The sequence below is a fragment of the Neoarius graeffei genome, chromosome 6, assembly GCF_027579695.1.
Source record: "Neoarius graeffei isolate fNeoGra1 chromosome 6, fNeoGra1.pri, whole genome shotgun sequence".
In the NCBI taxonomy this organism is placed as follows: Eukaryota; Metazoa; Chordata; class Actinopteri; order Siluriformes; family Ariidae; genus Neoarius; species Neoarius graeffei.
Genome location: NC_083574.1, coordinates 102724925 through 102737541, shown reverse-complemented (window position 1 = coordinate 102737541; position 12617 = coordinate 102724925). Strand labels below are relative to the sequence as shown.

General features: G+C 39.5%; 1 protein-coding gene across 1 annotated transcript in view; it reads left to right on the top strand.

The window, feature by feature from the left end:
- The window catches only part of LOC132888477 (NACHT, LRR and PYD domains-containing protein 3-like), a 345899-nt gene that overhangs the window by 24137 nt on the left and 309145 nt on the right, over window positions 1-12617 (top strand). Inside the window, exons 3-5 of the mRNA XM_060924523.1 lie at window positions 732-853; window positions 2868-2978; window positions 4649-4759. Of these exons, the coding sequence (XP_060780506.1) occupies window positions 783-853; window positions 2868-2978; window positions 4649-4759 (293 nt within the window). The 5' untranslated portion in view covers window positions 732-782. The remainder of the gene's footprint in view (window positions 1-731; window positions 854-2867; window positions 2979-4648; window positions 4760-12617) is intronic.

The window sequence follows — 12617 nt, the reverse complement described above, 5'->3', positions numbered from 1 at the left end:
TCAAATATATCGATACTTGATGCTGGAGTTCTGTACAAACAGCTCACAATTATATTTTTTACTTTTTCCATACAAATTTCCACTGTGATACATTCCACCAGATTATCAACAGCTGCTGTCATACTCTCCACCACCTTATACTTCAGTCCTTTGTCCACACATGTTGCCACACCTCCTCCTCTCTTTTTCACTCTGTTTATATGATTTAGATCATTGAAACAGATTTAGATTGAAAATAAAAAGACTCCAGATTGTTCTCTGTAATTGTTCTTTATCATGTAAAATAGGCAACTCTTGCTTTTAAAATTTTATTGCAATTATCTGTTGGTTACAGTGCCACTCTGTGGGTGAGAAGAAAGTGAAGGAAAACTGCTCATCCAAAGGAAACATATTTACTCAAATATGTGTAGATTAAAACAAACAAACAGGCTTTAAAATATAACAAAAAAAAGGGTGTAGAGAAGTTCGATTGTATGGCACAGGTTCCCAGTCTTGATCCTTGACTAATCCCTGACCTGCATATTTTCGTGTTTTCACGGCTCTAACACACCCAGTTCAACTCGAGACGGGATGTTAATTAGCTGATTAATTGAATCAGGTCTGCTGGGAGCAGAGAAAACACTAAAATGTGCAGGACAGGGGGTTCTCCAGGGCCAGGGTTGGGAACCTTTGCTCTGTGGTATATATCCAGAAGTTAATTTAATGAGCTCAGCCATTTCACACTCTCCTAGAGAACTCCTACCAGGATTAAGAGTGAAGCAGACGTTTGACTTTCTGAGAGAATGTCGGGGGAGTGTGAAGAAATCACAACCACTGAAATGAGTCTTCCTGAGGGGAAATGCAAGAATCAAGGGTAAGCCAACCAGGTTTATTTGCTACTTACATTACAATAAATCACATTTACTGCATTAGCAGATTAGAATTCCATTTGGAAAAAAAAAAGAGGTGTGTATTTTGCAAACCTCCAGTTTCCCTCGTAAACATTTATATCATAACTATACAAGATGTTCGCCGATAATGTGTCTTATGTTCTCTCAACAAGAAGTCAGGAAGTTTAGCGTCTTGTGAGAGCTAAATATAACAGGCCTCAATGTTACTTTTTGAAATCTTGCCCTGCAGGGCAAATGGCCTCAAAATATTTTTGCCCCCCCCCTTGAATTTCCTTTTCCTCTAAAATTTTGTGGTATTTCGGCAAGTTTTCAAGTACACGGTTCAAGGCAACACTGATATGTTTTCTAGGGGTATAATTGAGTTATTTAGACAAAAGTACATGTTTAAAAATATATATATTTTTAAAAGCATTTATTTCTGCAACAGAAGAACAAGACAAGCCCTGAAAACATGAAACATAAATCAGTATCATATGTGTAAGACTTGCATACGGTACGAGTATGTAATACATCTTTTTATATCGAGTTTAGGACACAAAACACTTTGTTTTGCCTAACAATAACTAGCAATATCACAAAGATGAATTATAAAACTAAAAACATGATAAAACAGGAGTCTGTACTGCAGTAGTGTCTTATTCAGTTTGCCGTTGCATTCAGGAGGAAATTAAACAACCTGTCCTCCTCATCTTCACATGCATGATGGGCCAATGTCAAATGGTAAATGGACTGAGATATTTATCTGTGGGATAATTCACTATGTAAATGATGTATATTTGCTGTAGAGGGTGTGGTTTACTATTTGAGACACGAAAGCATGTCTTTCCATTCACTGAATGTACTTACCACTAGCTTTAATTATTACAGAATGATTATAGCTACTATAGGACTACAGCTACAACTGGAATGTGCTGATTCTGTTAGCGTTTGTAATTATTGTTCCATCCACTATTAGATAAAATTAAAATAAAATCTTACAACATTCTTTGAATGTCTAGAGCAAGATATTTGTTATTTTACAAATAACACTTCAGATGTTGTTTTAACAATAATAAGCATCACTGTATAAATGATGGAGTGCAGATAGCTCTGTAACTACATGTCACTGGGGTTGATGAGACATGGAGGGGAGGGAATACCATCCAGCCCACAGTTCAGGTTGGAGTCCTTTGAGAGTAAATGCTTTGGCTTTCACAACATTCTGTTCTCAAAAACTGATGTCAGGAGAAAGTCTTTACACAAAGAAGGTTTTCTTGCTTTTGTAATTTTTTTTTTTTAACTGTTCTTCCGTGTCGGGACTTTTCGGGAAAAAGTAGGTGTATTCCAACATGTAGTGAATGCTAACACTAGGCCACAAATCTGCACTGTCACTCCAGTCATTTCGAGGAATTTTGTACGGATCATAACCGCTAATAGACTCTAATTTCCGTGTATGTCTGTCCTTCGCTTCTTTCTGACTAAGATTATCCAAGTAATCCCGTAGTAGAGCTTTTTTAGCTGTAGTTTTCTTTGGACAACAGATCCCGAACGGGTCTAACTTGCTAAACTATTTCTGCCTGAACGTCTTGGTCGGGTAAATCGGGCATTCGGGCAATGCCTGGCGTTGAGTCTTGTATAATGGGTGATTAAATTGAAGGTAAAATCTATCGCCCTCCTCAGCTGCTCTGAGGTCAGTTGAGAACCTGCTCATCACTTCTGGTTGGCACTCGGAATGCATTTTTTCATCACAGTAGACAATGTACTGTCATCATGTTATCAGCATGTTGTTGTTGTTTCCGTATAGAATTTGAAAGGTAAAACAAAAAAAAAACCTTTCAAAACTACTGAGGGACAAAATGGGATTATATAAAGGGCAACATGTGTGAGAAGTGAATGCATGCAGAAGTAGAGGAAAATACAATAAAAACACTCAGCAGTGTGTACTGACTGTGTCCCTGGCGCTGCTGTTGATGTGACACATTTCTCTCAACTCTTTAGTGCAACAGAGAAAAGGCCAAATTCTCCTGAAGTCAGCTGTGTGTCCTTGAAGAGTGGGCGGTCAATGTTGGCCCCTATTAACTTTAAAGGTGGAACATCCTCTCAGGAAAGGTATTCATTTCTTTTCCTCTCGCTCATCATTATCTAATCTTCAGACGCATCTTTAGAAACAGTTTCTCAGAATGGAATTTTTAACCTCAGTCTAAAGGGGTTTGAAGATGATCCTACGATGAACCATAACTTATTGGTACTAACATTAGTGTGTTGCTCATTTAGTTTGTAGGACACTTTTTTCTCTTTCTCGCCCAGTTTCTATTTCTGTAGCTGGAAATGCTCCCTCCTACGCTGAAGGGACTGGATCAGAACAGCAGGGGGTTTCATTTGTCATCATGTAACGATTCACTCAATTCATGATTGCATTGGATTCACAATATCGGGTTCACAATTCAAATTTCCCCACAATATTTAAAAAAAAATTAAATGAAGCAAATTTTATCAAAAATGCAACATTTCCCTTATTCTTTATCAGCTTCAATATTAATTGTGTTCAGTAAAAAAAAAAAACCTTTTATTTCGTTTTCTTAATAACCAGCAAGAATTATTTGCCCACATTTGTAAAGGTTGGAGTAAAATATAATGGCCTATTAACTAAAATATTCTTTTTATTAAAAAGAAAAAAAGCTAAAAGCGAGCTCTGATTTCTTGCTAAATCTATTTGTACAGTCAATCACACAACAGCTCTTTGATATTTTAGATCTGTTTTTGTGTTTTAACTGCTTTAGAGCAGGGTTACTTCCACCTACAGTGAAGTCACATGTATTCCTGCTATTTTATGCTATTACGCCCTCTGCTGTCTCAACACTGTTACAGCAATCGTCGATTCAAATAGTCATACATTTATATGAGGATTTATCGTTGCACAATATATACATGCCAAATCATTGGGTTGTGAAACCTGTTGGTGCAGTGGGATTTTCAAACCCACACTAATCCAAGATTTTGCACGTTACTTGTTCCTGGTGCCATTTCATATGTGTCACCCACTTCAGTATAATAAGGCAACTTCACCTTCAAATATTAACCAGTTAAACTAGTGAACAAATATATTCACTATTAACAAAACGTCCATCCCAGATTGAAGTATTACTGAATGAAAGTGAAAGAGAGTGTGCCCATAGGATCAGTAATAGCTGGCTTGATTCCAGTGGGTGTGTCGGTGAGAACACAGAAGTCTAGTCAGGTTAAGTCCTTTGAATATGTTTGTTGGAGTTATATTGTGTGTGTGTGTGTGTGTGTGTGTGTGTGTGTGTGTGTGTGTGTGTGTGGTGTTTATTGCTCAATTATGCACACATACATGATAAGAGGTCTGACCCGTACTCGTCGTCTTCTTGCCTTTCATCCATCCGTTTTCAAAACATTTCATCCAGCCGTCATTCAGTAGTTAACAGTCTGCTGCATCGGTGAAGTCACTCTGCATTATCTTCAGAGAATGCACTTTCTAGTTTTTGATTAACCCTTTGGTGACTGACCCCTTGAAAATGGTTCCTCCAGGAACGATGACATTTCAGTTGTCAAGACAACGGAAAAACTAAAATACAAAAACAGAAAGATGCGTCACAATGCTCTTGTGCACAAAACAAAATGCTCTTGTATTTGTATTTGTATTTTAGTTTTTCTGTTGTCTTGACAACTGAAACATCATGGTTCCTGGAGGAACCATTTTCAAGGGGTCAGTCACCAAAGGGTTAAAAAAATCTAAAACTACTTTCTCTTCATTCTAGTGAAACGAAGGAAAGGCCTGTCTCACCTGGACCCAGCTGTGTGTCCTTTCAGAGTGACCACTCAATGACGCAGCCTCTCGAGTTTACAGATGGAACATCCTCTGTGGAAAGGTATTCCTCTATCTTCCTCTCACTCAGTTCTCTGAATATCTGTAGAAATAACTCCCGAGAGGGCAATTCTTGTTCGCTTAAGTATAAAATGTGTTGTGCTAAATTTTCTTGATTAAATGACTGGTATCATATTCAGAGTTCATATGAACCGTTATGAACGTGTGTTCTAGTCGTATCACTACTCATAACAAGCCCATAATAATTCTACCCTAATAACTTCTGGGTAGAAAAGGAAAAGTTTTTCCAGAAGGGAATTTGCCAATAGCCCTTGGTAAACTCCAGGAGGGGGTGGAGGGGGATGGGGTTAGTGGTCAGAGGAGTCTGATAAATTTTTTTTTAAAAATTGATATATCGCATTTTGGAAAAAAAATTTAAATACAATTTAAAAATCAAAATCTCGATTTGTATTTTTAATGTTATTACAGCTTCTTAGTGTTATATTAAAGTTTCAAACAGAACATCATGGCTTTCATGCGACTACTTTTTTGGTAAAGAAAATACCTTTTTCTCAAAGTTCCTGACAGTGGATTTATCGCGGTTTGGAACCAAACTCTTCAAATTGTTAAAACAGGAAACACCCTTTCGGCCACCCATTTTTTTTATTTTTAAGTTCACGGATTTTTTTCAACATATTTCTGATAATGTCGGTCGAAATAAAAATAAAAGTGTCCTTGTCTATTTTTTCTTTTTTTTCGCATGGCAAAATTTCAGTGTCCGATTAAGATGATAAAATAATTTAAATTCAAGAGACTCCCTTTTTATATACAGTGCTGAGCGTAAATGAGTGCACCCCCTTTGAAAAGTAACATTTTAAACAATATCTCAATGAACACAATTTCCAAAATGTTGACAAGACAAAGTTTAATATAACATCTGTTTAACTTATAACGGGAAAGTAAGGTTCATAATGTAAACATCACTCTCCATCCAGCATCCAGTCACTAAAAGAGGTCATTGTTGAAGAATGGAAAAAGATTGATGTTGCAAAATGTCGCCAACTTGTTCATTCCATGCCTAGAAGACTTGGTGCTGTCATTAAAAATCATGGAGGCCATACAAAGTACTAGATGTAGTAGTTTTTGTTGTGGGGTGTACTCATTTTTGCACCACCCTAATTTGAGTAAAACTGAAAAATGTGTACTCTAAGTTATATTATTAACCTTACTTTCACGTTATAAGTTAAACAGATGTTATATTAAACTTTGTCTTGTCAACATTTTAGAAATTGTGTTCATTGAGATATTGTTTAAAATGTTACTTTTCAAAGGGGGTGTACTCATTTACGCTCAGCACTGTGTGTGTGTGTGTGTGTGTGTGTGTGTACAACCCCGATTCCAAAAAAGTTGGGACAAAGTACAAATTGTAAATAAAAACGGAATGCAATGATGTGGAAGTTTCAAAATTCCATATTTTATTCAGAATAGAACATAGATGACATATCAAATGCAGGGATGAGAATTTTCCGCCGATCGGCGGATTTCCGACTTTTTCAGACCAAAATGATCGTTTTTGAGATCGATGTAAATCCGTTGAGAAATTTTTTGGGGGGTGTATGATTAACGATCTGTGGTCACCTTATAACGCAGACATCCCAAGTCTCCCGGAACTTCCGGGAGTCTCCTGCATATTGATAGAAGCGAGCAAGAGCGTGCGCGCGCAACATTAAGGTCTGCATCACGCATCTTAGAATGTGCGTGCACGAGGGAGACTGTGTGCAGTGTTGCCAGATATTGCTGACGTTTTCCATCCCAAAATATGTTCAAAACCCGCCAAAATGCACTTAAAACCACCCAATGTGGCAACACTGTCTGTGTGCCTGTTCATGTAGCGCATGCCAGACAAAGAGCATCCTGATTGGGTTACTCAGCAAAATAAGCCAATCAGCTTTCAGTGTGGGCAGGCTTTTATCCCTTTTCTCGAGGACCGAAGTTTTTAGTTGAGTCAGTGCAGCCGACAGGACCGGCATAGCAGAGAGAGAGCGCGCGCCCCAAAAAACCAAAGTACAAACCCCACTTCAGCTCAGATTACACAAAAGAATCTCCCTGTCTAATAAGGGTAGAAAATAATGACAGTTTCGCGCGATGTACTGTTTGCAGCAGTGGTTTCAGCATTGCCCATGGTGGCTTAAATGATTGTAAAGGACATGTTGAGGTGAGGAGTGTCATTTCATGTGCATTATATTTAGGTCAACAACAGGCTGCCATGAAAAGACCAAACTTATTGAAGATTTCCGTAAAGTAACAATGTATGAATATACATCATATATATCAAATACACGTCATATATAAGTGTGTATCTTTTATAAATGAGGTTAGCTTGTCTAATGTAGCATGTTGGGGAGAATCATAGTATCATATCTATATTTCTGATAAAATTTTAGGTATGATACCGTGTATAACTCTCCTACTTATTGCTCATTTCATGGGGGGGGAATTGCTGGGATGTGCCGCGCAGGAGCGTCTGCCCACATTTTTTTAGGCCGAGATGAACTTATAGTTTTTGATTAAAATTTTTTTTTCCAATTTGTAATGCCCATTGTACATGCCTGTTCTTTAACTCAAAATCACCATCTCGATCTTCAAATTGACCGTATGGTATCTGTATTACATTCCACAACATCCTGTCCAGATAAAACCTAGTTAGTACACGCAACAGTTGAAAGGGAAGTGATGAGTGATGTTGAATGTTGCCTGCTTAATATGCAAGACCTCCTGCTACCATGATAACATCAGAAGAAAGCTTAAGAGAATTATATGACAGAACTTTTTTCTGGTTTGCACTTCATTTTAAAGGATTAGAGTATTCAAAGACATGAATAGCAAAAATGCAGAAATATAATACTGTAGAGCTCGTTTATATTAAAAGGTGCATTGATTTTTTGAAATCATCAAATGTGAATTGATTAAAACCAAGTCTCTTGTACCATATTAATCATTTTCACCTGGTAGTCCACCAAGAAGGGGAATTTATTTCCAAATACATTGCAACTTTTTGCTGATAAAATTAATGGTTTTGGGGTAAAAAAAAAAACCAAAAATCATTAGCGCCTGGAACCCCTGGGCCCCGCCCCCTTGGGCCATGGGCCCCGCCCCCTTGGGCCATGGGCCCCGCCCCCCCTGGGCCATGGGCCCCGCCCCCCCTGGGCCATGGGACCCGCCCCCCCTGGGCCATGGGACCCGCCCTGGGTTAAATATTTTCCATTCTCATCCCTGCAAATGTTTAAACTGAGAAAATGTATCATTTAAAGAGAAAAATTAGGTGATTTTAAATTTCATGACAACACCTCATTCATCTCATCTCATTATCTCTAGCTGCTTTATCCTGTTCTACAGGGTCGCAGGCAAGCTGGAGCCTATCCCAGCTGACTACGGGCGAAAGGCGGGGTACACCCTGGACAAGTCGCCAGGTCATCACAGGGCTGACACATAGACACAGACAACCATTCACACTCACATTCACACCTACGGTCAATTTAGAGTCACCAGTTAACCTAACCTGCATGTCTTTGGACTGTGGGGGAAACTGGAGCACACAGAGGAAACCCACGCAGACACGGGGAGAACATGCAAACTCCACACAGAAAGGCCCTCGCCGGCCATGGGGCTCGAACCCGGACCTTCTTGCTGTGAGGCGACAGCGCTAACCACTACACCACCGTGCCGCCCTCATGACAACACGTCTCAAAAAAGTTGGGACAAGGCCATGTTTACCACTGTGAGACATCCCCTTTTCTCTTTACAACAGTCTGTAAACGTCTGGGGACTGAGGAGACAAGCTCAAGTTTAGGGATAGGAATGTTAACCCATTCTTGTCTAATGTAGGATTCTAGTTGTTCAACTGTCTTAGGTCTTTTTTGTCGTATCTTCCATTTTATGATGGGCCAAATGTTTTCTATGGGTGAAAGATCTGGACTGCAGGCTGGCCAGTTCAGTACCCGGACCCTTCTTCTACGCAGCCATGATGCTGTAATTGATGCAGTATGTGGTTTGGCATTGTCATGTTGGAAAATGCAAGGTCTTCCCTGAAAGAGACATCGTCTGGATGGGAGCATATGTTGCTCTAGAACCTGGATATACCTTTCAGCATTGATGGTGTCTTTCCAGATGTGTAAGCTGCCCATGCCACACGCACTAATGCAACCCCATACCATCAGAGATGCAGGCTTCTGAACTGAGCGCTGATGACAACTTGGGTCGTCCTTCTCCTCTTTAGTCCGAATGACACGGCGTCCCTGATTTCCATAAAGAACTTCAAATTTTGATTCGTCTGACCACAGAACAGTTTTCCACTTTGCCACAGTCCATTTTAAATGAGCCTTGGCCCAGAGAAGACGTCTGCGCTTCTGGATCATGTTTAGATATGGCTTCTTCTTTGAACTATAGAGTTTTAGCTGGCAACGGCGGATGGCACGGTGAATTGTGTTCACAGATAATGTTCTCTGGAAATATTCCTGAGCCCATTTTGTGATTTCCAATACAGAAGCATGCCTGTATGTGATGCAGTGCCATCTAAGGGCCCGAAGATCACGGGCACCCAGTATGGTTTTCCGGCCTTGACCCTTACGCACAGAGATTCTTCCAGATTCTCTGAATCTTTTGATGATATTATGCACTGTAGATGATGATATGTTCAAACTCTTTGCAATTTTACACTGTCGAACTCCTTTCTGATATTGCTCCACTATTTGTCGGCGCAGAATTGGGGGGATTGGTGATCCTCTTCCCATCTTTACTTCTGAGAGCCGCTGCCACTCCAAGATGCTCTTTTTATACCCAGTCATGTTAATGACCTATTGCCAATTCACCTAATGAGTTGCAATTTGGTCTTCCAGCTGTTCCTTTTTTGTACCTTTAACTTTTCCAGCCTCTTATTGCCCCTGTCCCAACTTTTTTGAGATGTGTTGCTGTCATGAAATTTCAAATGAGCCAATATTTGGCATGAAATTTCAAAATGTCTCACTTTCGACATTTGATATGTTGTCTATGTTCTATTGTGAATACAATATCAGTTTTTGAGATTTGTAAATTATTGCATTCCGTTTTTATTTACATTTTGTATATATATATGTGTGTGTGTGTATGTATGTATGTGTGTATATATATATATATATATATATATATATATATATATATATATATATATATATATATATGAGAAATATTTTATGGCCCTATCATTATATCAGATGTATTTGTTTGAATAAAATGTGTTCATATAATTCTATATAGAAATAAAAAAAAAAAATCTAAATCATCTACAGGCAAGCTTGCATGCTACCAGCACAAAATAAAAATGCTACCATCACCAATACAAGAAAAAATAAACCTACCTGGCCATATTGTCCAATTTCTGTTTTCCTACATATCAATATTTATCATGAATAGTATATTTGTATTTTTTTAAACGAACACCTTCAAAAAATCAGTTTCAACATTTCTTAAAATCACACAGCAAGAGATATTTTGTACCACAGATACATGTACTTGTCTGATCTCAAAAACATTGATCCACATATCAGAGCTATTTTTCTATACACCATCAATTTATACCTGTACAAGTACCATACATCTGCTCATGAGGCTATCGCTAGCCATCAGCCGCTGAAAGAAAATCTTGAAAAATATAATACACAAATTAGCCAAAAATATTTTTCTTCTTTTGATTTACTGTAATGTGGTTAATCAATTTGAAATCCTGGTGCTAGCCTGGCATTCCCAATGACCATTCTTAAGAATGCGCAAATCCTAAGTAGGCACACAACACGTTTGTGTGTATATATAAAAAATCTCCTTCTCACCCCCGGCGGGGGTGGGTGGGGGTGGTATCCATGTCATCCTCAAGCTCGGGTCCTCTACCAGAGGCCTGGGAGTTTGAGGGTTCTGCGCAGTATCTTCGATGTTCATATGTATATACATATAATGTGTGTGTGTGTGTGTGTGTGTGTGTGTGTATATATACAGATCATATCATCTCATCTCATCTCATCTCATTATCTCTAGCCGCTTTATCCTTCTACAGGGTCGCAGGCAAGCTGGAGCCTATCCCAGCTGACTACGGGCGAAAGGCGGGGTACACCCTGGACAAGTCGCCAGGTCATCACAGGGCTGACACATAGACACAGACAACCATTCACACTCACATTCACACCTACGGTCAATTTAGAGTCACCAGTTAACCTAACCTGCATGTCTTTGGACTGTGGGGGAAACCGGAGCACCCGGAGGAAACCCACGCGGACACGGGGAGAACATGCAAACTCCACACAGAAAGGCCCTCGCCGGCCCCGGGGCTCAAACCCAGACCTTCTTGCTGTGAGGCGACAGCGCTAACCACTACACCACCGTGCCGCCCAGATCATATCACTTAATTGCATATCGGTTAATCGCATAAATCGCTTATTTGCGTAAGTAGAAAACCACAAACCATTCCCCATTATTCATAAACAAATTTGATCGGTTAATTGCATATCGGTTAATTGCATATATCGCTTATATGCATAAAAATTCATGGCAAAAACCTTCCAACTGATCAGTTTATCGCATAACAATACAGGGTATTTTCCCATCAATCATCTTCTGCACATGCACAGAGCACACGAGATTCCATGGAATCTCCGGTCATGACGTCAGTGTAGCGTCATCACCTACTTTCGTGAATACTGAGTGGACGACCTAATTTCCGACAAATCAGCGCATTGTTTACCCGGAAGCAGGTGCGTGAAGCAAGATGGGAAAATCACTTTAGTTTTAAGTAGTAACGATGTCGAAACAACGTAGTAGGACTGACTTGGATATTTCCAAACAATATGAAGTTATCAGTGAGTTGGACAAGGGTATTTCACAAAGCATAGTGGCTGAAAAATTCGGAATATCTCAGTCACAAGTCTCATGGATAAAAGCAAAACGAAATGATGTTATTGCAAAATTCAAATCGAACGACAATACATCACGAAAACGGAATAGAATTTCGACACGTGATAATTTGGATGCGGCGCTTATGCGATGGTAGACTCAAGCCAGAGCCATGAATTTGCCTGTGTCTGGACCTCTTCTGCTCAGTAAAGCGCAGAGTCTTGCAAAAGAACTCCAGCTGGAAGGAGAAATTGTTAGGTCATGGGTCCAGAGATGGTGTAGATGGCATAAAATTCAGTTCAAAAAGGCACATGGTGAGAAACAAAGCCATGACCAAGAGGCAGCTGACCACTGGGTGAAGACCGTGTGGCCTGAAATCTTTCAACATTATAGTGCTGAGGACATTTATAACTGTGATGAAACTGGGGTCTTTTTTCGAGCACTCCCCAGTAGTGGAATGGTTTATGAACATGAAAAACCTGCTGGAAATAAAATCAGTAAAGAGCAAATTACTGCATTGGTTTGCTGCAATTACACTAGGTCAGATAAAAGGAAACTGTTTGTTATTGGAAAGTCCTCGTCTCCTCGATGTTTCCGTGGTGTTCGGAAGCTTCCCGTAAAATATGCAGCAAACAAGAATTCCTGGATGACGTCTGTTTTATTTAAGGAATGGCTCCAAGAATTCAATAGAGACATGGGGAGCAAAAATAGAAAAGTATGTCTCCTGATGGATAATTGTACAGCTCACAATGTTGATGTACACTTGAACAATGTAGAAATTGTCCTCTTACCCCCAAACACAACATCGAGCATTCAACCTTTGGATCAGGGGATAATTAGAACAATGAAACATTATTATAGATCGGAGTTGCTACAGAGGACGGTGGCAGCAATTGACTCGGGTGCACTGGATAATGCCCTCAAAGTATCGAAATCAGTGACATTACTGGATGCAGTACACATGCTGGATAATGCATGGAAAAAAGTGAAACCAGAGACCATAGCAA